General features: G+C 43.1%; 1 protein-coding gene and 1 pseudogene across 1 annotated transcript; one reads left to right on the top strand and one right to left on the bottom strand.

The window, feature by feature from the left end:
- The window catches only part of LOC107506587, a 54,913-nt pseudogene extending 39,721 nt beyond the window's left edge, over nucleotides 1–15,192 (bottom strand).
- A 7,493-nt stretch (nucleotides 15,193–22,685) lies between these two features.
- On the top strand, nucleotides 22,686–24,978 carry HSD17B10 (hydroxysteroid 17-beta dehydrogenase 10). The gene is made up of 6 exons (XM_016137340.2): nucleotides 22,686–22,790; nucleotides 23,112–23,276; nucleotides 23,830–23,994; nucleotides 24,122–24,250; nucleotides 24,332–24,440; nucleotides 24,640–24,978. Exons 1-6 carry the CDS (start codon nucleotides 22,764–22,766, stop codon nucleotides 24,828–24,830), a joined length of 786 nt encoding a protein of 261 aa, XP_015992826.1. The 5' UTR covers nucleotides 22,686–22,763; the 3' UTR covers nucleotides 24,831–24,978.
- The last annotated feature ends 82 nt before the right edge of the window (nucleotides 24,979–25,060 follow it).

The following is a 25,060-nucleotide window of genomic DNA, read 5'->3' as shown; positions in this document are numbered from 1 at the left end:
CAATTAACAATTAACATATATAGGACACCACAGCTGATGACAAAAGAATAAACTTTTTTTTGAAATGCATGTACAGCATTTACCAAAATTAATCATATCGATAACTCTGGAGTAAGCTTAATAAGTTTCAAAAGATTGAAATAATTCAAAGCATATCCTCCGATCATAGTGGAAATACATGATATCATAAATAACAATATAATTAGAAGATCCAGGACTGCTGGGAAACTAAGCAGTATATCACTAAATAACAGAAGAGTCAATGTAGAAGTCAAACTAAAAAATATTTCAAATTGAATGGTAATGCGCATAAAATATATCAAAACTAGGGGGCACAGCTAAAGCAGTCCTGAAAGAAACTTTATAATCTTGAGTGTATATCTTGGAAGAAGAAAAGCCTGAAATTCAATAAACTTAGATTTTATTTTAAGGAACTAGAAAAAGAAGAACAAATAAAAACCAATGTAGCAGGAAAAAGGGGGAAAAGGAAGTACAGAAAAGAAACATACGCATCTGTCAGAATGGCTATCATCAATAAATCAAAAAACAACAATGTTGGTGAGGATGTGGAGAAAAGAGAACTGTCGAGCACTGTTGGTGAGATTCCAAATTGGTACAGACACTATGGAAAACAGTTTGGAGGTTCCTGAAAAAATTAAAAATAAAACTACCTTATGACCCAACAATCCCACTTCTGGGTATTTATCTGAAAAAATCCAAAACACTAATTCGAAAAAATATACACACCCCTATGCTTGCTGCAGCACTATTTACAATAGCCCAGATATGGAAGCAACCTAAGTGTCCATCAACAGACAATTGGATAAGGAAAAAGTGGCATATATATACAATGAAATATAACTTGGCCATAAAAAATAAAATCTTACCGTTTGCAACAACATGGATGGGCTTGGAAGGCATTATGCTAAGTAAGTAGGTCAGACAGAGAAAGACAAATGCTATATGATTTCACTTATATGTGGGATCTAAAGAACACAATAAACAACCAAAACAGAAACAGACTCGTAGATACAGAAAACAAACCGATGATTGCCAGATGGGCAGAGGTTTGGGGTATGTGTGAAAAAGGTGAAGAGATTAAAAAGTACAAATTGGTAGTTACAGAATAGTCATGGGGATGTGAATTACAACATAGGGAAGATGGTCAATAATATTGTAATAACTATGTATAATGCCAAGCAGGTACTAGACTAAGGGAGAGGGATCTCTTCATAAATTATATAAATGTTTAACCACTATGCTGTACACCTGAAACTAGTATTAAGTAATATTGAATGTCAATCCTAGTTGAAAAATAAAAATTAAAAAAATCTTAAACAACAAAAAAAGAAACACAGAGAACAAATACTCTACAAAAAAAATCAACAACCAAGAACTTGTTGTTAGAAAAAATTATTTTAAAAATTAATAAACACCTCAAAAAATTAATCAAGAATAGAGAAGAAACTGATAACAAATATCAAGAATAAAAAGGACTTCACTACATATCTTATAGATATTGCAAATATAAAAATAGGGTTATGAACAACATGCCAATAAATTTCACAATTTAGATTAAAATGGGCCAATTTCTTGAAAAACACAACTCTCCAAATGAACATAAGAAGATATAACCAATCAGCACTTGGTCACAGTAAGCCGACATCATAAAATTAGGTGAGAAATATCCCTCATTCTCTCTTTTCTGTAAATGACCATGTAGGACGAATATTATTTCTTCCTTAAATGTTAAATTGGATTCACTGGTGAAGCCATCCAGGCCTGGAGATTTTTGTGGGGGAATGTTGAATAAAATTTCTTTAATAGTTATGGAGCAATTAAGAGTTTCTATTTCTCCTGATGTCAATCTCAGTAATTTCATTTTTAGGGAACTTGCTTATTTTATGTAAGATATCAAATTGTTCAAGCTGTTTATAGTATTTACTTATTATTCTTCATATACCTATATGCTGTGTAGTGACATCCTAATTTTTATTTCTGTGGTTTTAATTTGAATCCTCACTCCCCCCAACCTTGATCAGTCTGTTAGGAGTTTTTCAATTTCACTGATCTTTAAAATCATTAATAAAACTTGGTTCATAAAAAAAAAGTTCCTACAGGGGGCTGACCAGCAGGCCCCATCTAGCAGCTGCCCAGACCTGTTGCCTTGGAGACTAAGGCCAGGCAGCGATCCCTGACTAGGCACCATTGATCTGAGGCACTATTATTTGCAGCATAAGAGACAAGGACTTGAAAAGGTTTGAATTTGGAATTTGTTTTGGTTCTGGAAATTGAAGACGTCTTCTGACCCTTAGTGACTTAAAAAAACCGAATCTCCACAATAGTAAAAAACATAATTGGAAACTGGTTTTTATTACCAAGTATTTGACTGGAATGTCATATTTGAGAGAGAAATGTATAAACTTGATTATGGCCAGACAGATTTAAGGAATTTAGATTGACTTACGTAAGTCAATAAAAACCCTTGGAAATATTGGCCTAGTACCTTGCTTACTTGGTTCCCAGCAGCCTTACCATACATATCTCTTATTAAATGCCTGTATTATGGAATTTAACCTACACAGTCAGCTGTTTGTCCCGTTCTACTGCTCAAGCTCTAAGACTTCAACAGACCGCATTAGAGTCCTTGTTGAATAAAAATGATGATAATGGAAAGTTTTGTCTTATTTTTGACTTTAAAAGAAATCACTTAAGGGGAGTCTGGGTAAAAAGGTGTAGATGATAGAGGCTTTGTTCATCTCTTGTGATCAAGTCAAAGTTGACAAAAACACGGAGCAAACAACAAACAGATTCATGGGGTCTGGATGAACAGGAGCCCTACAACTAGGGAGAGAAATATGAAATCACCATGCAATGGTAAGAGGTACAGGGGCAAAGACAATAGGTTGCCAGATCCCCAGCATCTGAGTGGGACAGAAGTTACAAGCAAATGCAAATATTCCTCTTAAAGGTGATGTGTCCACAACTGGACTTTCGCAGTGAAGGACTCCTTTGCTCTGAGCAACAGTGCCAGGTTGGCTGCTCACAGGTCACCAGGGACTTACAGGGGACACTGAGTTGTCAGAGTGAGGGCCGCAGATGAGGCTTTCTCTCATGCTGGTGATGTCCATTTTTCCTCTGTTGAGCCTTACCCACTCCCAGTGTGCGGACACAGCGCCACTGTAGCTGAGACATGATCAAACTGGATAACAGAGGTCTTCCGCCCAGAGGATTCCCTGAAACATCACCCAACTTGTGGCCCCACCATAGCCACATCCAGTTATCTCCTCGGTGAGTTTGGTGCTCCTTGCCGAGCAGCTCCAAAGCCCACACTTTTGTCAGTTGGCCTCAGTTTCTGGCATGGCCCTTTGAGGCAACTATAAGCACAGCATCTGTGGATTGATTGCTGAATCTTAACAGGTGGCCCCAGAGGGACACAGGCTGGAGCTAAACTTGGCCTACAGCTGAGCCCCTCCCAGGACTGTGCCACTGGACACCTACTACACAAACACGTGCTATTAAGACCAAGAAACTTAGGAGCTTTGCTTAGTATATGGAAACAGACACAGAAAGGCAGCCAAAATGGGAAGACAAGGAAGCAGAAACCATATGAGAGAACAGAACAGGGATCCTGGAAAAATGGAGTCAAGTAATCTAACAAATGCAGAGTTCAAAACACTGGTTATAAAGATGCTCAATGAACTTAGGGGAAGAGTATATAAACTCAGCAAGAATTTTAATAAAGAGATTTAAAAAAACAAAAATGGAAATGTAAATTATAAAAGCGAACCAGTCAGAAATGAAGAAAACATTATCAGAGTTGAAGAATATATTAGAGGGAATCAACAGAGTGGATGAAGAAGAGGATCAAACCACCAATATAGAGGATGGGGACGCCAAGGACACCAAATAAGAATGGCAAGAAAAAAGAAGCCAAGACTATACTAACAATTTAAGGAGCCTACGGGACAAAATTAAATAAAAAACATCTGGGTCTTAGGGACACCTGAAGGAAAAGGAGAACAAGAAGTTGAAAAGTTATTTGAAGAAATAATTATGGAAAACATCCCTCACCTGGTGAAGGAACTAGACATACAACCCCAGGAAGCTAAGAGAGTCCCAAAAGAGATGAACCCAAAGAGGGCCACAGCAAGAAACAGTATGATTAGAATGCCAAAGGTTAAACATAAAGAGAAAATCTTAAAATGAGCAAGAGAAAAAGCAGTTGGTTACCTACAAGAGAGCACCCATAAGATTACTAGCTGATTTCTCAACAGAAACTTTGCAGGACAAAAGCGTTTGGCACAAAATTGATGAAAACCTAGAATCTATAACCAAAAATACTTTATCCAGCAAAGCTATCATTTAGAGTCAAAGGACACATACAAAGGTTTCCAGACAAAAATAAGCTAAATCAATTTATCAACACCAAGCCAGTATTAAATGAAATATTGGAGGGACTTCTTTAAGAAGAAAATAAATGTATCAAAAACATGACTAAAGAATGATAATAACTACATACCTATCATCAAGTACCTAAAATGGAAAAGAATTAAGTGAATTAAGTGCTCACACCAAAAGATAAGATGGCTGAATAGATAAGAAAACAAGCTCCCTACAAATGCTGCCTACAAGAGACTTACTTCAGATTAAAAGACACACACAAACTAAAAGGAAGGGGATGGAATAAGATACTGCCTTGATGGATCTAGAGGATATTGCAATGAATTAAGTTAGTCAGATAAAGACAATATCACATGATTTTATGTGCATATGGAATCTAAAGAACAAAATAAACAACAACAACAACAAAAACAGAAAATATTTTGAGGGTTACTAGAATATTTTGAGGGTTACTAGATTGGAGGGGTATAGGGAGGATGGTGGAAAGGGGCAAAGGGATTAAGAAGTACCAATAGTTCCAAATAGACATGAAGATATAAAATATAGCATAAGGAAAATAGTTAACAATGTTGTAATAAATATGTAAGGGGAAGTGGGGTATTAGATTTAGTGGGGTGATCTCTTTGGGTGTTATGTAGATCTCTAATCACTATACTGTACAACTGAAACTGATATATTATATGCCAACTATAATTTTAAAAACTCATTGAATCATACAGTGTAAATATGAGCATCTGTTTATTATATTTCAGAAAAGCCTGGGGGAAAAAAGAAATCACTTTTAAAAAAAGTACCCACATACTGTCATTCACTGCAGGTAGTAACACAAAATAGAAAAAGACCAATGGATGACAATTTGGCAATATCTATTGAAATTACAAATATGCATATTCCCCTTGATCCAGCAATTCCATCTCTGGGACTGTACCAAGATTATTTATTACTGTATTTAGAAAATAATTTTTATTTTTAAATTACAGCTGGTATACAATATTATATTAGTTTCAGGTATACAAAATAGTGATTAGACATTTATATAACTTACAAATTGATCACCTCGATAAATCTAATGCTCATCTGACACTATACATAGTTATTACTGACTATATGCCTTATGCTATACTTTACATCCCCATGATTATTTTGTAACTACTCTCAACCTTCCTCCCATCTGGCAACCATCAAATATTTTCTGTATCTCTGAGTTTGTTTTATTTAGTTCATTTTGTTCTTTAGAATCTACATGTAAGTGAAATCATATGACATTTGTCTTTCTCTGTCTGACTTATGCACTCAGCACAATACCCTCTAAGTCCATTTATGTTGTTGCAGATGTCAAGATTTCATTCTTTTTTATGGCCGACTAACATTCCATTGTATATATGTACCACCACTTCTTTATCCATTCATCCATTGACGGACACTCAGGTCGACTACATCTATAGCTTGGCTATTGTAAATAACGCTGCAATGAACATACAGATTCACATGTTCCTCTGAAGTAGTGTTTGGGTTTCTACAGATAAATACACAGAAATGGAATTACTGGGTCCTTCTTTGTCTCTTGGTGTAGGCTTCTTTAAGCCTTCGCTTTAAAGTCTATTTTGTCTGGTATAAATATTGCAACCTCAGCCTTTTTTTGGGTTTCCATTTTCATGAAATCTTTTTCCATACCCTCACCCTAAGTCTGTATGTGTCTTTAAGTTTGAAGTGAGTCTCTTGTAGGCAATACATATAAGAATCTTGTTTTCTTATCCATTCAGTCATCCTGTCTTTTGATTGGAGCATTCAATCTATTCACATTCTAAACAGTTGTTGATAGATATGTAATTATTGCCATTTTATTATTCATAATTTTTAATCTTTTTTCTTCTTTTTAAAGAAGTCCCTCTAACATTTCTTGAAATACTGTTTTGGTGGTGAGGAACTCTTAGCTTTTTCTTGTCTGTCCTTGGATTCTAAATGATAGCTTTTCTGGGTAGAGTAATCTTGGTTGTGGGTCCTTGTTTTAATCACTTAAAATATTTCCTGTCAATCTCTTCTGACCTGCAAAGTTTCTGTTGAGAAATCAGCTGACGGTATGATGTTGGCTCCCTTGTAGGTAATTAATTGCTTTTGTCTTGCTGTTTTTAAGATTGTGTCTTTGTCTTTAACCTTTGGCACTTTAATGATGATGTGTCTTGGTGTAGGCCTCTTGTTTGGGACTCTCTAAGCTTCTTGAGCTTGTATGTCTATTTCCTTTGCCAGATTAGAGAAGTTTTCTGTCATTATTTTTCCAAATAGGTTTTCAATTCCTTGCTCTTTCTTTTCTCCTTCTGATACCTCCATGATGCAAATGTCGGTATGCTTGACGTTGTCCCAGAAGCCCCTTATACTCTCCTCATTGGGGGGGGTGGTTCTTTTTTTCTTGTTACTGTTCTGACTGGATATTTTCTACTACCCTATCTTCTACATTGCTGATTCAATCCTCTGCTTCATTGAATCTATCGTTGATTTTCTCTAATGAATTCTTCATTTCAGTTATTATATTCTTCATTTCTGACTGGTTCTTTTTTGTGTTTTCTATCTTCATTTTTATGTTTCATATCTCTTTGCTAAAGTTTATCTACTCTTCATTGAGCAGCTTTATAATCAATGATTTGAACTCTGCATCTGGCAGATTGCTTGTCTCAATTTTACTTAGTTATTTTTCTGGAGCTTTGTTCTGTTCTTTCATTTGGACATGTTTCTTTGTCTCCCCATTTTGGCTAGTTCCCTGTGTTTGTATCTATATATTAAGGAGGATTGCTATGTCTTCTGGTCTTAGTAGAGTGGCTTTATGTAGTAGGGCCCAGTGGCAAAGTCTTCCCTGGTCACCTCAGACGGTTTCTCCAGGTGTGTCCCTTGAATGGGTTGTATGTACCCACCTTTTGCAGATGAGCCTTGGTTGCTGTTTGCTCATTAATGGGAGGGATTGAATCTCTGGTTCATTGGTTGTGAAGACTGGCCAGTGAAGGGCTGACACTATGGAGTAGGATTCAGATTCACTTTAGCAGGGCTCTGATGCCTGCCCAGTCTGCCTTTTTGGTGTATCATCCTAATGTAGCTTTGGGTGGTACCCCAGCTTGGTTAGAAGCCAGCCACCACATGTACTGGCCCCAGAGCCTTCTGGAGGGGCCCCGCTGCAGGCCAAGTTCAGCTGCAACCTGTGCACTGCCTGAGGCCACCTGTCAAGAGTCACCAGGCAATCTTCAGATGGCCACCACCCACACTGGGCTTTGAGGTGCCCGGAGAGGCCAAGCCATGAACTGAGGCTGTCTGCTGCTAGTACCGGGCTCAGGCTGCTTAGCAAGAGGTATGGGGCACACCAAGGCCAGGTGCTGCTTGTTAGGGTTTTGTGAACCTTTGAGAGATTTTAGGAGGGTCCTCAGCATGAGCCAAGACAGGCTATTTGTATGGAAAATCCAGTGAAAGCGGCTTGGGTGGGCTTGCACATTAGGGAAAGGTCTCAAAGAATCTCCAGCATGGGATAAACAATGTTAGCCAGGCTGATGGAGACTCAGATATGGTGCCCACCTGAGTCCGCAAGCCAAGTGGGGGAGGGCTCAACAAAGGAACAATGGCCTCTGCTGGCACTTCTGAAAGCTGCTCCTTCAGCCCTCACCCTGAAGCCAGACCATTCAGTTCCTCCTGGTATGTCCCTGGTACCTTTAAAGCTGCTGCCCCAGCACTGGAGCTTAGAGCGAGAATCTGTCAGCAAGTAAGTCCACACGTGGGCCCGTTAAGAGGAACGTCTATGGGGTGGCTCCATAGTGTAGTGGTTAGCACATCTGCTTTACACGGAGGTCCTGGGTTCATGCCCCAGGTCGAGCCACAGACCAGGCCCCCCGAGTGCACACCACAAGCGTGCGGGAGATGCCCCGCCTTCAGAGATCCAGTTCTTAAGGGGAAATGGCAACATCTATAGGTCAGGGGTGGAAAGGGGGGATTAAAGAGGGGGAGAAAAGAGGAACGTCTATGACTTTAGCTACCCTCAGTCTCACTGGCTACAATCTCTGTTGGTTTTCACAGCTAGAAGTTGTGAGGACTTCTCTTCCAAGCACTGGAGCCCTGGACTGGGGATCCTGGTGTCAGGCTGGGACTCCTCGCTCCTCTAGGGGGATCTCCGCAGCCGAGATATCCCTCCTGATACTCAGCCACCATAGGCGGGTATGGGGACCAGTTCTTTCCATGTTTCTGCCCCTCCTATCGGTCTCAAGGTGGCCTCTTCTATGTGTCCCCAATTGTAGTACTTCTGTTCAGCTAGACTTCAGGCAATTCTCAATAATGGTTGTTTTGTAGGTTAGTTGTAATTTTGATGTGGTCGTGAGAGGAGCAAGCACAACATTTATTTCACTATCTTGATTGGAACTCTATTACAGGATTATGATAGAAACTAGAACAATATGAGATTAAATATTATGGTACACGAACACAATAAATATCAATGAACTGTAAAAAAGGAATGAAGAAGCTATGTATGTATTTATTTGTAAAGATGCCAGGATCTTTTGTTAATAAAGGAAGATGCAAGAGAGTGTATTTAGTATGCTACCTTTAGTATAAGAAATAGGGGGAAATACATATTTATATTTGTTTGTATATGCACAAAGAAATTCTGGACAGATACACACGCTAAACTAATAAAGATGATTACAGAAGCAAATCCAAGCTCTTTGGGTTGGAATATAAGTCTGTCTAGGATCTGTGTGGAAGCCAGGCTGCCTGTCATTTACTTTGGCATACAACTTTGGTCAAATTACTGTTTCTCATCTGCCACACAGGAATAAAATGCCTATCCTCACAGGGTGGTGAGGATTAAATAGATCGATAAAATGTCTGTCATGTAGTTAACATTCAATAAACATTAGCTAATTTATAACCACTGTTATTTGGCTCTAGCCTACCATTCCACCCATGTCCTCACCAGCTCCCCCGTAGCTGTGGTTTTCAAGCCCAGCTGCATATTAGGATCACCTGGGAAACTTTTTTAAAATACTGAAAAAAATACCAAATCCTGGCCCCACCCCCAGACCATAAAAATCAGAATCTCTATGGGAGGAGGAGCAGTGGGGCCCAGTCAGTGATATTTTCAAAAGGAATCCCAAATGGTTTTGATCATTCCTACCAGATTGTTGGTTCCCTATCTTCACCTGACACACTGTCAGGCTCATCCTGCGTCCACACCTTTGCTCACACTGTTCCCCCTTCTCCCACCACTGCCTCCTGGGAAGTTGCCTTCTCTGTCCCACATCCCTGCCTGGTAAATTTCTCTTCATCTGCCAAGCCCTACATTAGATGTCCTCTCTTCCATTAGGATGTCACTGTTCTCTGCACACTCTTCCCTTTGATGATTGCCTGCTGCCTGCAGGGTGAAGCCTGGACCCCAGCACGACACACAGGTCCACCTTTCCAGCCTTGTCATTTGCTTCTTTCCCACTACATATTTAGCCCCTATGCTTCTACCACACCAAACTATTTGCCCTTCTGCAGGCACATTTACACCTGAGCCTTTTCACATGCTCTTCTAAACTCCCAGCCTCAACCATGCTCTTAACCAACTCCTATTGGTTTTTCAAGACCCAGTTCATGCAGCATTTTTGTGAAGCCCATTCTGAGTCCCTCTGCTAGTCTCCCCAAGGTAGAGTTAGGTGTTATCTGCCCTCTGTTCCCTCGCGCTTTGGACTTATCTCCAGCACTAAGCACATTGTGTTTATTGTTAGATGTTGGCTGGGTTGCCCATTAGTCTGAGCTTCATGAGGGCAGGGATTGTGATTTTTCCATCTCTCTTACTTCTGTATAGCACAGACCCTGCATAAAGGAAGTACTTAGAGAATGTTTGCTGAATTCTATTACTCTATGAGAGTTTACTGGTATTCATTGTGAAAATTGCTGCTCTCCCCTTTAAGTAAAATAACTGAACACAACAGTCTAAGACTAGTATGAATAGCACTGAGGAAACTGGATTATCACCTCTCCTTTAAGCCCATTTACGTCCATAGACTCTAAGGCTAAGATCACAATACCTTATTTATATTGCATTATCAAGCCAGGCTTTGAGGTCTAAGATCTTATTAATGTTAACAAGCCAGGTTTTGAGTACCACCCCCTCAACCAATTCACTGCTTGACAAATAGCTTTGCTTCTCAATGGTTTTCATCCGAAATCCACTGGGGAGTTTTTTTAACATCCTGCTGTTCAGGCCGCCCAGCAGACCAAATACATTAGAATCTCTGGAGGTGGGTCCCAGGCATCGATGTTTTCTGAAGCTGCCCAGGCAATTCCAAAGAGGCCAAGGTCAAGAGTAACTGGTAGATTTAAAGCAATACAGCTCGCTCTGCTGGCTCTTTTTATTTTTTTCTCCCTTGTGTGCCCTTCCTTCCTACCCTCAGGTCCATGCTCCTTTCCTCACCCTCCCAATTGCCTGCTCTCCAGTTACTCACAACTTGTTGTCTTGATACAGCTCACAGTATCACTCAGATGGCAACTAAGTAGTGGGAATTGCACTGAACTGAGAGTTAGTCAGCCTAGGCCTCTTTCCCTTTGTGATCTTGGGGCCAGTCCCTTCACTCTCTGGATCTTCAGTCCTTCCTGAGTCAAATGCAGATCATAACATTTGTTCTGCCACTTAAGAGGCATGTGTGAGGATCGCAGGAAATACTGGGCCTTGAAGTCTTTTGAGTGCTAAAGAGCATCATGTAAATATAGGGGATATCTAAAGCTGCACTACCTGCATAGGGGCCATGCATGTTGATAAAATACTATGAAACATTTATGGATATGTTCATATAAAGTTGAAGAACAAAACATCATCATCGGTCTTGCTCAACATGTTACCTGAGTCAAATTGCTTCATTGCTTCTATTGGCCATGATAAACTCCAAATTCAGGACAATGGTAACTGGAGGAAGAAAAGGGAATGCACCTGGGAAGGGTGCCGAGGGGAATTCAAATTTATCATTCCTGTTTTCTTTTTTAAAAAACCAAATCTTAAGAAATGTGAAGATTTGATAAAACTGGGGGTGTTTTATAGTATTCTCTAATTTTCTACACACTTGAAAAAAGGTAAAATAACTATAAACAACACAAAAATATAACACAAAAATTCTAAGCAAAATAAAGACAAAGAATTCTTACTATCATTTTGCCCTAGTTTAGTTCCATTGTCCGCCCTGGTATAATGGCAGGAAACAATAAATCTTGGAATTGATGGCAACTTTAAATCCATTTCATAAGATAAAGATGTATAAATCAATAACTAAATAAAATTTTCAAAAAACTTGTCTGTTTCCTCTACCTGATTTTGGAGATGTCACTGGGGACATTTTTGCATGCACTGCACTGAGTAATGAATGCTCAATAAGTGTTCTGTTCAAGGAAACAAGAAGTGGGAGAGAGAGACCCAGGAAAAGCCTGAAGAGGGAGAGGGAAGGGGATGCAGGAGGAGGGGGAAGAGGGGTTCATTCACTTGGATGAAATCATGCTCAAGTACCAGTGACTAGCTGATGTATCGTACTCTCCTTTGTTTAATTGTCACTGCAGTTTCTCCATGGAGGGGTCGAACATACTTACCGCCCCTCCCTTATGGCCCCTGTAATAAGGTAACATAAATTCATTGTTCATGGTGTTCTTTTTTAAGACAGCTGCTCAGCTTTTTCAATAATTTCATAACTAATCTGCTACTCTGGCAACCACTAGCTTAGCACCTGGCACACAAATCACAGCGCACCCGTCTAGCACCTTCATTCTATTTAGACAAAGGTGGCCTTCTGGGCTGAGGCAGCCCCTCAGGCTCACAGTGCAGCTAGCTTGTGGTCAATAGAAAAAGGCACCCCCTCCTCCTGGCCAATGCAGCCCTGCACCAGAATGCACAGCACTGCTGGGTGAACACAGGAAAGGCTGACTTTTAGGTTTCCCATTCTTACTGCTTCAGCCCAAGGTGTGCTATACGGTGAAAACTTGCACAATCTAATGAGGCAGTCCTGTTGGCACATAATAAGTACTTGTGATTTGGCCCTTGACTGTCCCCAAGACCTCAGATTTCTATTGTCCTAGCTCCACTCTCATTCACGGCTTTCACTGTGTGTTATGTACACATCAGAACACTGGTCTTCACTCTTGCCCTAGTGGAAGACAAATCCAGTCCTGCTTCAGATCTTTTCATTTGCTCTTCCCTCTGGACTGCTCTTCCTTCCAGACCTTTGCATATCTGGATTCTCAGTTCACCAATAGGGTCAATCCCTCTACAGATCTCCCCAATCTTCGGTATTATGGAATTTACATGTTTATCCTTGGTTCCACCTCCCTTGAGGAAGGCAAAAATTCTCCTCTCGAATATTTCGTTCAAACACCCACCCTACCCCTACACTAAGGAATTCGGCCAAACTTTAGCATGGCTTCTAGCAGCCTAAGGCCCAGTCCCTGGGATGACCCAGTTTCCTCCTGGAAAATCTCAGGGCTTTCAAAAGAATTTACCCTTTGTTCTGGCTGACACCTGAAGATAGGCCCCTGACCTCCCTTTCAGACAGCATTTACAGAAAAGGGCTTACAACTGTGAATTCTTCCCCTGTCCTTTCAGATGTAGATGTTTCTCCTACAACTCAGAAATGTCTTTCTCAAGGACCTGACAGCCATTCCTTTGAAATGGAATCATCAGGAAGCCTAGGGCCTGTCTCCCAGTCACTGTGGGAGGATAGACTCCTAACTTCATTAATTACCAGCCGGCAGACACAGGTGTCCTAACCACTTTAATCCTCTTTCTCACTTTCTGTAGTTTTTTATTTCCCTGAATCTATTGAGCCCCTGCTTACTCTTCTCCTCCTTTGAAATGCCCAGTCACCTCTACACAAATGGAAATGGGGCTCAGCTCTTTCTGCTATTATCAATAGTAACTGAATAAAATCTGTTTTCACTACTTTACTATCCGGCTTTGTTTATCTTTGACACCCTCCACCCTCACCCTCCCTTAGAGACTCGAGGACAGGGACTAAGTTTGTTTTGTTCACTACCAAATCCTAAGTGCCTCCAAGAATGCCTGGCACAACAAACATTCACTGAATGAACAAATAAATGTTTGTTAAAATTCACATAGAAAAAAGGCCTCAAGATTCAGAGATAGGAGATCTAGATTTTAGTCTCATCATCGGTCTTGCTTAACATGTTACCTGAGTCAAATTGCTTCATCATCATGGTCCAACTACTATCTGTGTGAGCTGGGGCAAGATATGGAACTTCTCTTTATCTCAGTTTCCTCAGCTAGCAATTCCTTCCTCACTGGGTTGTTGGGGAAGATTTGGAAGTGCGAGAGAAACACAATAGTGTGGGAGTAGGTGCTCAGGAGATGAGTTTTAATCTTGACTTTTTACTTGGTCTCTCTTATCTGATCTCTTACCCAGAGCAGCAGAGTTTGTGCTCATAAGGATACAGACTCTGTAGCCAGATTGCCAGAGTTTGAAGTCCCGCTTTGCTCCTTACTAGTCATGTGACTTTGGAAAGTGGCTTAACTTTTCAACACTCACTTTCTTCATCTGTAAACCAGAGAGAATTGTAATCATAGGGTTGTGGTGAGGATTAAGAGTAAATACACTCACGGCAGAGCCCGATGTGTCATATATCAGTGTTAAACCATATAGTTGGCCCTCAGAATCCTCATTCATAAGAAGCTCTAGGCTTTAAAGTCCCTGAAGCCTCTATGACGTCTCATCTGCAGCTGGAGCAGCCAACAACTCCCCTTCCTTTCTTTAAAAAATTTTGTATTATAGTCGGCATACAATGGTATATTAGTTTCAGGTATACAACACAGTGATTCAACTTTTATATAACTTACTATGTAATCACCACACTAAGTCTATTAACCATCTGTCACTGTACAAAGTTATCACGATATTATTGACTATATTCCCTGTGCTGTACGACACATCCCCATGGTTTATTTTATAACTGGAAGTTTGTACCTCTGTTTCCTTCACCTTTTTCACCCATCCCCCCACACTCTTCTTCTCCAGCAACCACCAGTTTGTTCTCTGCTTTCATGAGTCTATTTTTGTTTTGCTCTGTTTTTTAGATTCCAAATACAGATGAAACCATAAGGTATTTGTCTTTCTCTGACTTATTTTATTTAGCATAATACCCTCTAGGTCCATCCATGTTGTCTTTTTCATTGCTGGGTTCTGGGGTCAGAGTTTTAAACCACCTCACACTGGGCAGCTTCGCACATCTTTCAGGCTTCACTTTCTGATCCATGGTCTGAAGTCACTCTTCCAGGTCTATTTGGGGTCTTCTTGCACCTCCGATGAGGAAAACGGAGGTTCTCCCAAGCCATAGAGGCGGCGCCACAGTAGGTCTTTGAACCCTACCCCGCCCCGGCCTGCGGGACCGCCTTTTTGGCTCAGAGTTCCGCAGTGTGGGGTGGGACCCTGGAACTGACTGGAAGACTGGGGGTAGGGTGCCATTACTTTCCAAATTTAGCCTCTCTTGGGGAGGATGATCTGGGGGCAACGGAGACCTCAGCTTGAGTCCCTTGTAGGGCATGGAGTTGTGAGGACGGGGCTGAGAGCAGTTTCCTCTGAGTCAAACACACCCACTTCCTTCATTTCTCTGGTTTTCGGTCTCCCCAGGGCACCGCAAACTGCAGTCCAGGCGAAAAGAGCAATCACAGCTGCCTGTCTCCCTCTGAGGCCTCTGCGCCCGCCTAAACCGCCCATGGCGGCCACACTTATCCTCCTCCTCCTCCCTCTGACCTGTCACTGTCAGACACCGCTTTGTCAACATCCCCTAACAGCCACCCCCTAAGGGCCGGGCCAGAAGGCACCGCCAGCATCCCAGGAGCAAGAGGTGAGCAGGACACGCATGCGCGGACAGGACCTCCACCGAGAGCAGGACAAACTCGCCAGAGGGCCCAGTTGGTGGCGGAGAACACATGCGCAGATGCTGCGCGCCGCTCCAGCAGAGAAGATACCGGGAGTGGATGCGGACGCGAAGCTGGACTTGTGCGTCTTCGTGCTCCATGCCGCCCTCCTTCCTGTCCCTGGGTCTCGTTTTCCCACACTCAGTCAGGTCTATAGGACAGACCCGTATTCAAGTCAGCCTGAATCTTTCCGTTTAGCTGACAGTCCCTCTAATAAAGAAAATAAAAGTGAGTCTAAAGTGCCTTTGCTTAGAGTGGGTGCAGCCTGTATATCGATTGCCATTCTACCCTTGGTTTCAGAGTGAGCGACTTTTCTTCCCCACCTGGAAGCGGCAGAAATAAAACAGGAACTTGCCTCCTGCCCAAGCCCCTTCGCCAGACATTTTGGGTTCCTGAGGGCCAGAGCCACCTTTGGGCTCCTAGTGATGACGGGATCAGAGTCTCCCCACTGCACTCCACACCCTCGCTATTAGGACAGCCTAACCTGGTGCAAGTGGCATAGGGCAGAATGCACAGAGCTAAGATGGACCGCCTTTTATAGCAGATATGAGGAAATTGAAACTGGGAGATTAAGACGACGTGACCCAGGTCTCACAGCTGCCCCTTCAGTAGGTGTGTGGTCAAGACTAATTACAGACACTGCCTCTAAAGCCTCGCACCCGGAAGAGGCACCCTCCCACCCCGTGGGCACCCCACCTCTAGGTACTGTCGGATCACACTGGCAGGGGTTACACTGGCAAGGGTTTCTTTGGCAGCTGCCGCCCCGCCCGGTGTGACTCATTCCCCACCCCCACCCCGTTTATTCTGTTGCAAGGTCTTGCCTAACTCGACCTGGGCGGGGGCGGAAGGGAAGGGATTATCAGAATCTCTCCCTGGCCTTTCCGATTTGGGGGGTTGTTGAAACCAGTCTAATTCCAGGGCTGGAGAGCTGGGAACCCCAGAAGGGCCAAGGCCCTGTGTCTACCGCTGATGACAGCAGGGTAGCAGGGCGGGGTCCTCCAAGACGCCTCGGTTAGGAGGAGGGGTGTTGAGGAGTCCCGGAGAGAGAAGAATGGTGCATTGTGGGAGCCTCCCTCCTTTGGGCTGTAGCTCCCTGCCGACAGCGGCTGTCATTCCTTGCTCTGATGCCAGCTGGTTCCCAGTTCCCTGCATTCATTCCTACCTGTTTGCTTTCCTGACTTCCTTGGGCTGTCCACAACCCCTTCCTTTCCTCCCCCACTGCCTCCCTGGCTCCTGGCCTCTTTGCCTTCCTCGACCTCCATATTGCTAGAATAGGTCGTCTCCCTCCCACTTGTCAGCCTCGCCGAAAAAACAAAAACAAACAAACAAACAAAAACAAAAAACAACAACAAAAAAAACAAAAGAAAACAAAAACAAAACAAAAAGAAAAAAAACAGCTTGTACTCTAGTGGTTTCACTATGTCTGCAGATGACTCCCAGCTTTGTAGCCCTTCTGCTAGGTGGATGTGTAAACCATGAGGTAATTCTTCCAAGGCTGTGAAGGGAAGGCAAGGTGGATATAAGTAGAACTGACATTGTGCACTGATCACAACACTTACTGATTCCACAAAATGATGTAGGTTTATTGCGATGTCACACACATGCATTCATTCACTCAATAAACACTGCCATCTGTTCTGCGCTGGGCCATGTATGGCATACCAAAAATCAGAAATCAGAATAGATCCTTGATCTCTCAGGAGGTAAGTGTTGGTTCAGAGCTGGGCATACAGAGCTGTGGGAGTCTGAGGAGGGGCATCTCATTGTGCTGGTGTTATCCGTGGGTACGTTTGGCAGATTTAGCAAATAAAAATACAGAATGCTCACTGAGATATGAATTTAGATAAGTAACAATTTTAGTTAATAAATAATTTTTGTAGTAGTATGTTCTAAATATGGCATGGATGATACTCATACTGAAAGTTATTTGTTGTTTATCTGAAATTCAATTTAATTACTGAGCATTCTGTATCTCATCTGGCAGCACTACTGTGCATTGTTGCTGGGAAGTACAGTGTTATACAAGCTAATGTCAGACAGCAGCCACAGATTATGGAGAGCCCTAAAAGTGAAAAAGAACCACTGAAAGGGTTTAAAGCAAGGAGGGTAATATAACAAAATTTGAGTTTTGGGAAGAGGCTTCTGCTGGCTTCTTGGACGGTCCTTTTAGGAGGGACAACAATGGGATCTGACCACTTACAATAGTACAGACAAGAAATTTTGGGTGGTGATAATAGGGAGATAGGAGAGAGCACATGCTGGATTCAAGAAGTATGAGTTAAATCAACAGGTTTTGGCAATTAATTAGATGGAGTAAAGAGGGCGTCAGCCGCAGCGTCTGGCCTGGAGTCTGGGAAGATGGTATTGCTACCAGCTGAGATAGAGCAGGTTTAGGGGCTGATAATTGAGTTTAGTTTAGCACATGTGTTGGAGGTGCCTAAGGGCCATCTGGTATAGGGGGCTAGCAAATGATTGGCTATCTCATTCTGAAGTTCAGTGGAGAGGTGAGGTGGAAGTAGAGAGTGAGAGGTCCTCAGCAGAGAGGCAGTGTTGAAACCAGGAGATGGATGAGCTCCCCAGAGAGGGGGCAGAAGAAAAGGGACCCAGAGGAGACTAAGAAGGAACAGTTAGGGAAGTAAGAGGAACCAGGAAAGTGAGGTGTCATGGTTACCAAGGGGGTTTCTAGGAGGAGAAAGTGATCAACCATGTCAAATGTAGCCAGAAAGTTCTGATTACACAAAGCCTGAACAATGCCTATCTATTTGGGCAATGCTAATGTCATCATGACTTTAGGCTGGCATCACACAGGCTCATTCAGACGTCAGCCTCATTAGTTCAAATGGTAAACACTCAGCTAGCATATGTCCTCAGAGGCTCTTTCTCATGCCCTGCACACTGCTTTGGAGCCTAAGCCATTAATTTTAATTGTGTCTCAACTCACTTTGAAATTATAGGCACACATTCAGATGCTCTCCATAATTCATCATTTGATGACTATCCAAAGTGTGCAAAAGTTGAGTTCAATTTCCTATTTTCTAATGATCTTGAGACAGGTGCAAACAATAAAGAGTGGGCTGCTCAGTGGCAAAAATCCCTAAGGAAGTGGGAGGGGCTGGGACCCAGAGCCCAGTGGGAAGGGCAAACCCCAAACAGGACCTCTCTTCTCTAAGACCCAAGGAAAGGATAGTGTGGTTAGAGAGAATGTTGGAGGTGACAAGAGAGAAAGCATTCACTTGACGGCCTTCATTTGCTCTAAACACAGGGTGTGAACCCCTTTGGAGTCTGTAGAGAGAATTTTAAGAGCCCATGGACTTGGATGGGGGAGGGTAAAATTGCATCTTTATTTTCACTATCACTAACAGAAATGCAGCATGTCCTTCTGGGGGATGTGAGTAACAAACTAACGTAGTATTAGCAGTACCTGTGGTTTTCTCACCAATGGAAATGAGATTTTCATAGCTTATGGTTGTTGCAGATCTTTCAAAATAACACCACCACCTTGAAATCATGGTAGACACTAGACCTGTTGATAGAGCTTGGTATTTAATGTATTAATAAAGAAGCACATATATTACTACATGACAGACGCGTTTCTTATTTTGGTAATTGCATTTCTATTGTAATTCTATTTATCTTATGTCTGCATTATTCTGGCAAGGGGTTCTTTAAACCAGTGGTCCTTAATCCCTGGCCGTGGATGGGTACTGGTCTGTGGCCTGTTAGGAACCAGGCTGCACAGCAGGAGGTGAGCGGTGGGCAAGTGAGCAAAGCTTCATCTGTATTTGCACTCGCTCCCCAGTGCTAACATCACCACTTCAGCTCCATCTCAGATCATCAGGCATTAGATTCCCATAGCAGCACTGGTCCCTGGTGCCAAAAAGTTGGGGACTGCTGCTTTAGATGTCACCAGACTGCCAGAAGTGTTCACAGCATCAAAAAGGCTAAAAGCACTGCTTCGAAGGGTAACAGTACCTAACATTTACATAGCTCTGGCTAAAGGCCAGAGGTGAATCAGTAGAAGAAAACTCTGTTGCCATTTGTTTACCTTCAAGCGGGGGAAGAACTATACAAACAAGGCCAGGTTAGACAGGGCTCAAAAGCCTTTAGGCACAGTTCCACAGTTCAAAGGGCCTCTTTTTCTTACACAGTTGTTAACTCATTTATTCCTAACCCTATAAGGTAGGGCCTTTGATTATACCCATTTTGCAGAAGAGGAAAGTGATGCACAACAGTCAAGTAACTTGCCCAAGGTCATTCAGCTAGTAAATGATGAAGCTGAGATTCAAACCCAGGCCTCCTAGCTTCAGAGTCTGGGCTGAAAAATCAAGGACTTAAATTGATAGAATGTCAAGGGCAAATGGGTTGAGAGTATGGCGAGAATAGTTAAGGAGAGAAGGGGAATGAGAGAGGGTCTACTCTGGCTAGAAGATAAGTGGGAAGAGGCTGCTAGGCTGGAAAAAACGTGGAAAGGCTCACAGAACAGAGTTCGAAGAGATAAAAAAAAAAAAGGTAGACCTGAGTTGACTGGGAGAACATTGTCAAAGTGAGACAGTGGTGTGTAGAAGCAGGAGAGGTAGGGGAGTCATTCCAGGGCATGACAAGATTAATAATGTTGCCTAGATGAGGTAATTAAAGTAGGGTGGAGGTGAAGGTGCCTGAAGTTGAGTAGATGAAGAAATCATGAAGCTGGGCTTATAAATTTTCCCAAGATTGATTGGTTAATTGACTCATTCATTCATTCATTCATTCATTCATGTATTTTTATTGACTGTCTAGTCTAGTACATGCCAGGCAGTGTCCCTGGCTTTGGGTAGCTGAGAGGTGAACCAGTGGAACAAAACCCTGTTACCATTGGCGTACCTTCCAGCAGGGAAAATACTACACGAACATGCACACAAACAAGGCCAGGTTAGACGAGGCTCAAAAGCCCTTAGACAGAGTTCCACGATGCCAAAATTTATTAAGAGCATAAGGTTGTTTTTTCATACTTTGGAGCTCAAACTCATTAGGTGGCCAAACCTGACCTGAAGTAGCGTGAGGCTATTTATAATCTCGATTCACACTTAGTGTGAATTTTCATACTTTTCACTCTAGAAATATTTTTTGAGAGTGTTTATTATATATAATTACAAAAGCAGAACATGCTGCATTAAGTCAAACTCTATAGATAAGGAGTTGAAATAACTGAAAACACCATTGCACTGATTATAATTTGCTTCCGCTCATGAGGAGCCCAGAGCCCAGTAGTAAGTATAGAGAATTAGGAAGTAATGAAAACACTGTTGTAAGTTTTTAAAAATGTTTGTTTTTTAAATTGGTTTCAAGTATACAGTACATCGATTAGACATTTATATGGTTTATAAAACTGCCTCTAATTGCTCCTTCTTGTCTCTGTTTTTTCACTTAGCCAGTATATTAATGCTAACTGCATTCTCTATGCAGTGTCACTCTAGAAATATTAATATTTAATTATAAGTGATGCTCCAGACCTTTCTCAGTAGTTATGTAATATAGAGGATATGTAGTATATAGAGTTATGTAATATTGAATATATGTCTTCTTTTCTAAAATTGAAAAAAAATTCTGAATTCCAAAACACATGTGGCCCCAAGGTTGGAAAAAAGATTATAGTAAGTGCTATGCAGAGAATTCAAATATGCAGTGTGTTGGTTTGCACACTGGCTCCCATACACAGAGGGCAAGGAGAGAAGGAAGAAAGAGGCAGACCACTCCAGATTGGTAGGTGACAGGTTTAATAAGCAAGGCTTGTCTTGGGCGGCCACAAGATGAATAGATCTCTGCAACCACCTGTCAGAATCTTAAAAGTTTATATAGAGGCCTTACCTGCTTTAGTCACATATACTATCCCCAGATGGTCTCGACAACACTTTACTCTCTCAAGGTCATGTCCTTGAAAGAGCTCTGGCTGTGGGAATGGTGGACAGAGCGTACACTCTAAGGGGTGGGGGGAGGCCTTGTTTACCAGCTGGTAGATCAACTGGCAGTCATATCCTCTTGATGACCTCCTCCAACACAATGAGATAATAACTAGCTGGCTACAACTTGAGTGGTCAGGGAGGGGAGGGGACCTTTACACTTAGTTCTGAATAACGTACATAAATACATACATACATACATACATACATACATACATTTAAACATAAATGGCGGTCATGTAATGATCAGGAGGAGAGAATTCCAAGCAGAGGGAACAGCCAATGCAAAGGTGAACACAAAGCCACTGTGGCTGTAACATATTGGGACTGGTGAGGAGTGCTATAAATTGCTGGAAGGACTTCATGTAGTCAGAAAGATTGTGAATCTGGTACTAACCCTCTGATGCATATGATATAGTGCCCATGAGTGTGGTGACTGTTAACCAGGAGACATAGAGGGAAGTCTGCCTGGGTGGGAAAGCACATGGGGAGATACTTCAGACAGAGGGAATGGAAAGTTGAATGGGGCTAAAAAGATAGAGTGAGATGTATGGCCTAAAGATCTTGGTTTGGGGAAAAGAATAGAAAGAAATCGGATTAGGTAGATTAGGTGGGCTCAAGATTCTAACTGGGATGCTGGTTGAAAGATGTTCAAGGATGATCAAAGACCTGGGTTTTAAATGACAGCCTCTAGTTGAGGTCCAATATGCAATGTGTGATCTGGGCTTTTCGGTTTAAAATACATTAGACACAGAGGACAGTAGCAAATATTGAACTGATTAAAGATGTTTTGCTCCTCTGTTTATGCCTCTCCAGGCTAGTGTTTCTCAGCAGCTGTCTCCAAACGTATGTCTCCTAGCTTCTTAGTGGCTTTCCACATCCATATCTCTGTGATCCGGTCTGGCCTCTGTTCCTCTCAATCTATTCCTTAGCATACATAATTCCCTCCACGAGGCTTTCAGAATTTCCATCTTTGCATATCCATGTTTGTGTCCCAGAATTTGGTTCTCTGTCCCCTCCTTTGTCTGTGTCTGTGCTGTAATTAATTATTTTCCAACTGAACTGTGCCTCCTGGAAGGCATGAACCCTTTATTATCCCTCTGGATATTCCTAGTGTCCTGCGCAAAGCTTAGCATGTAAAAATCTCTCAGATGTTTACACTTAAATGAAGGCTTTTTCTGAGGAGTAAGGGACACTATCTCAATCTCCTGTCTCTCCCCAACCGCCGCCCCCGCGAAGCTAGCCTTCTGTCCCCGGACCAGCTAGAGAGTCGGGCGGAAGGTGTGGCGGTATTGTGCTGCTGTTCTTGGGTTCTTTTCCCAGGTGAAACAACTCTCTGCAGGTACCTTGCCGTAACCTAGCCCTCTAGGACCCAGGAAGTCGGTACCTGCCCTGACGTCCAGCGCGGCACAACGCCCTCCTCTCCGGCCCCGCCCTGCGGCTTCGCATTGGCCAACCAGCGACGCCGGCGGCCCCGCCCGTTGGGAAGCCTGTGCAAGATGGCTGCGGTGTGTAGACGTGTAAAGGTATCAAGGTCCTTCCCCCTGCCGTTTGCCCTGATATACCAGCGTGGCCATTGAACTAGTGTAAAGAGAGCGGTGCTAGGAGATAGGCTTTGTATTGCGGTGGTGGGGCACGGGAGGTGAAAGTCAGTTCTCTGCCTCACGTGTATGTGGGGCGAGTGGATGGGATGTCTGGGGATGAGAAACCTAGAGCTCCCGGTAGTAAGGAGAGAGGCACACCTGGGTAACAAACGCAGAGGTGACCAGGATCCTCCCCACAGAAGCCTCGAGAACGGCCAGATAAAAGGGTCTGCACAGTGTAGCTGCTGACTGCCCTCTTCACAGGACCTGGTCGCTGTAATAACCGGAGGAGCCTCGGGCTTGGGCCTGGCCACAGCAGAGCGACTAGTGGGGCAGGGGGCCGCTGCTGTACTTCTGGACCTGCCCAGCTCGGACGGGGAGGCCCAGGCCAAGAAGTTAGGGAAGAACTGCGCCTTCGCCCCAGCCGATGTAAGTGAGGTCACCTCCCCTCCCCCAAGGTGTTTATGATATCACGGGGACACCGGCCTGGGATCCCATGAGGTCATCTCCAACAGGGTGCTGTCCATGTGAGCAGTGTACCCATTAACCTTCACAAAGTGGGGATGGGAATTGGACATAATAGAATCTGGAGAGGTTATGTAGTTTGAGAATCCTTATGGAGCTCTGTGATTTTATATTTACAAAGTCGAAAAATTTCATGAAACAAACTATGGACAGTAAAGGGGTACAAAAAAGGTAGCTTATTTTGATATCAATAATTCTTAAAACAGTGCTCTCATCCACAGCAATTGAGAATGTCCACAAGTATGTGAATTTATCAAAAGAGGATATAAATTTGAAAAATGTTTTGAAACACTGTTCTGTACTACCTATCATTTTCAACTTTATCCCACCTTCGGGTTTTCTCATGGCCTCTACTTTGCTTACATAATTCTCCCCTCCCCCCATAGGTTTAGTGGTGTGTGTGTGTCTGTGTGTTTGTGCTGGGAGATGAATACTTTCTTCACTTTTCCCTTTGAAGGTGAGCTCAGAGAAGGATGTGCAAGCAGCCCTGACTCTAGCAAAAGAAAAGTTCGGCCGTGTGGATGTGGCAGTCAATTGTGCTGGCATTGCAGTGGCCATCAAGACATACAACTTAAAGAAGAACCAGGCCCATTCCTTGGAGGAGTTCCAGCGAGTTCTTAATGTAAAGCCTTGGAGGTTCTCTAGGGGTGGGAGTAAGAGGTGTCTGGCTGTGGGTGTCCCCAAAGCTTTTAGGGGACAAAAGGCTGCCTTTACCTCAGGTCCTAACCATGTCTCTACTGGTCTTCTAGGTGAATCTCCTAGGTACCTTCAATGTGATCCGCCTTGTGGCTGGTGAGATGGGCCAGAATGAGCCAGATCAGGGAGGCCAACGTGGGGTCATCATCAATACCGCCAGCGTGGCTGCCTTTGAAGGCCAGGTGTATAGACAGGGGTAAGGCCTGTGCCTCTTTAGTGTCTTGTTGAGGCCCTCCCACCTATGACCTCCATTCCTCCTCCAGGTTGGACAAGCTGCATATTCTGCTTCCAAGGGGGGCATCGTTGGCATGACACTGCCCATTGCTCGGGATCTGGCTCCCATGGGCATCCGGGTGATGACCATTGCTCCAGGTAGACATACCCTTCCTGCCACACCTGGGAATGGGTGAGATCCATGGGTTACTGAGAGGGGAAAGTATCCACCACCTAAGCAGCAGCAGCCTTCCCTCTCCAAGCATAGGGAAGTACCACCGGTAGGGCTAAGGTGAGGGAGGACTCTGTAGACATGAAAGCGAGGGGTGGTCTCTGACTCTGACTCTGTCTTGTCTAGGCATATTTGGCACCCCGCTGCTGACCAGCCTCCCAGAGAAAGTGCGCAACTTCCTGGCCAGTCAGGTTCCCTTCCCCAGCCGACTGGGTGACCCTGCTGAGTATGCTCATCTGGTACAGGCCATCATTGAGAACCCATTCATCAATGGAGAGGTCATCCGGCTGGATGGGGCCATCCGCATGCAGGCATGAAGGGAGAGGGCAGAGAAAACACATACTTGTCCACCCTTTCTTTCCCTGGCATACTATATTATAGCCTGGGAAATAACGCTGGTAGCCATTTTGTAACTACCCACTTGTCACCTTCTGTGCCTAATAAAGTCCCTGTTTCTCAGAGGGAGTGGGTAGCACTGTGTGCTGGGGGAACTGGCATTGGAAAAAAAAAAAAGTGAATGGGTGAAGATTGACAAGGCTGGGTGCTC

This window comes from Rousettus aegyptiacus, unplaced genomic scaffold, assembly GCF_014176215.1.
Source record: "Rousettus aegyptiacus isolate mRouAeg1 unplaced genomic scaffold, mRouAeg1.p scaffold_m13_p_9, whole genome shotgun sequence".
In the NCBI taxonomy this organism is placed as follows: domain Eukaryota; kingdom Metazoa; phylum Chordata; class Mammalia; order Chiroptera; family Pteropodidae; genus Rousettus; species Rousettus aegyptiacus.
Note: the sequence above shows the minus strand (reverse complement) of the source record. Positions and strands in the feature narration are given on the sequence as shown.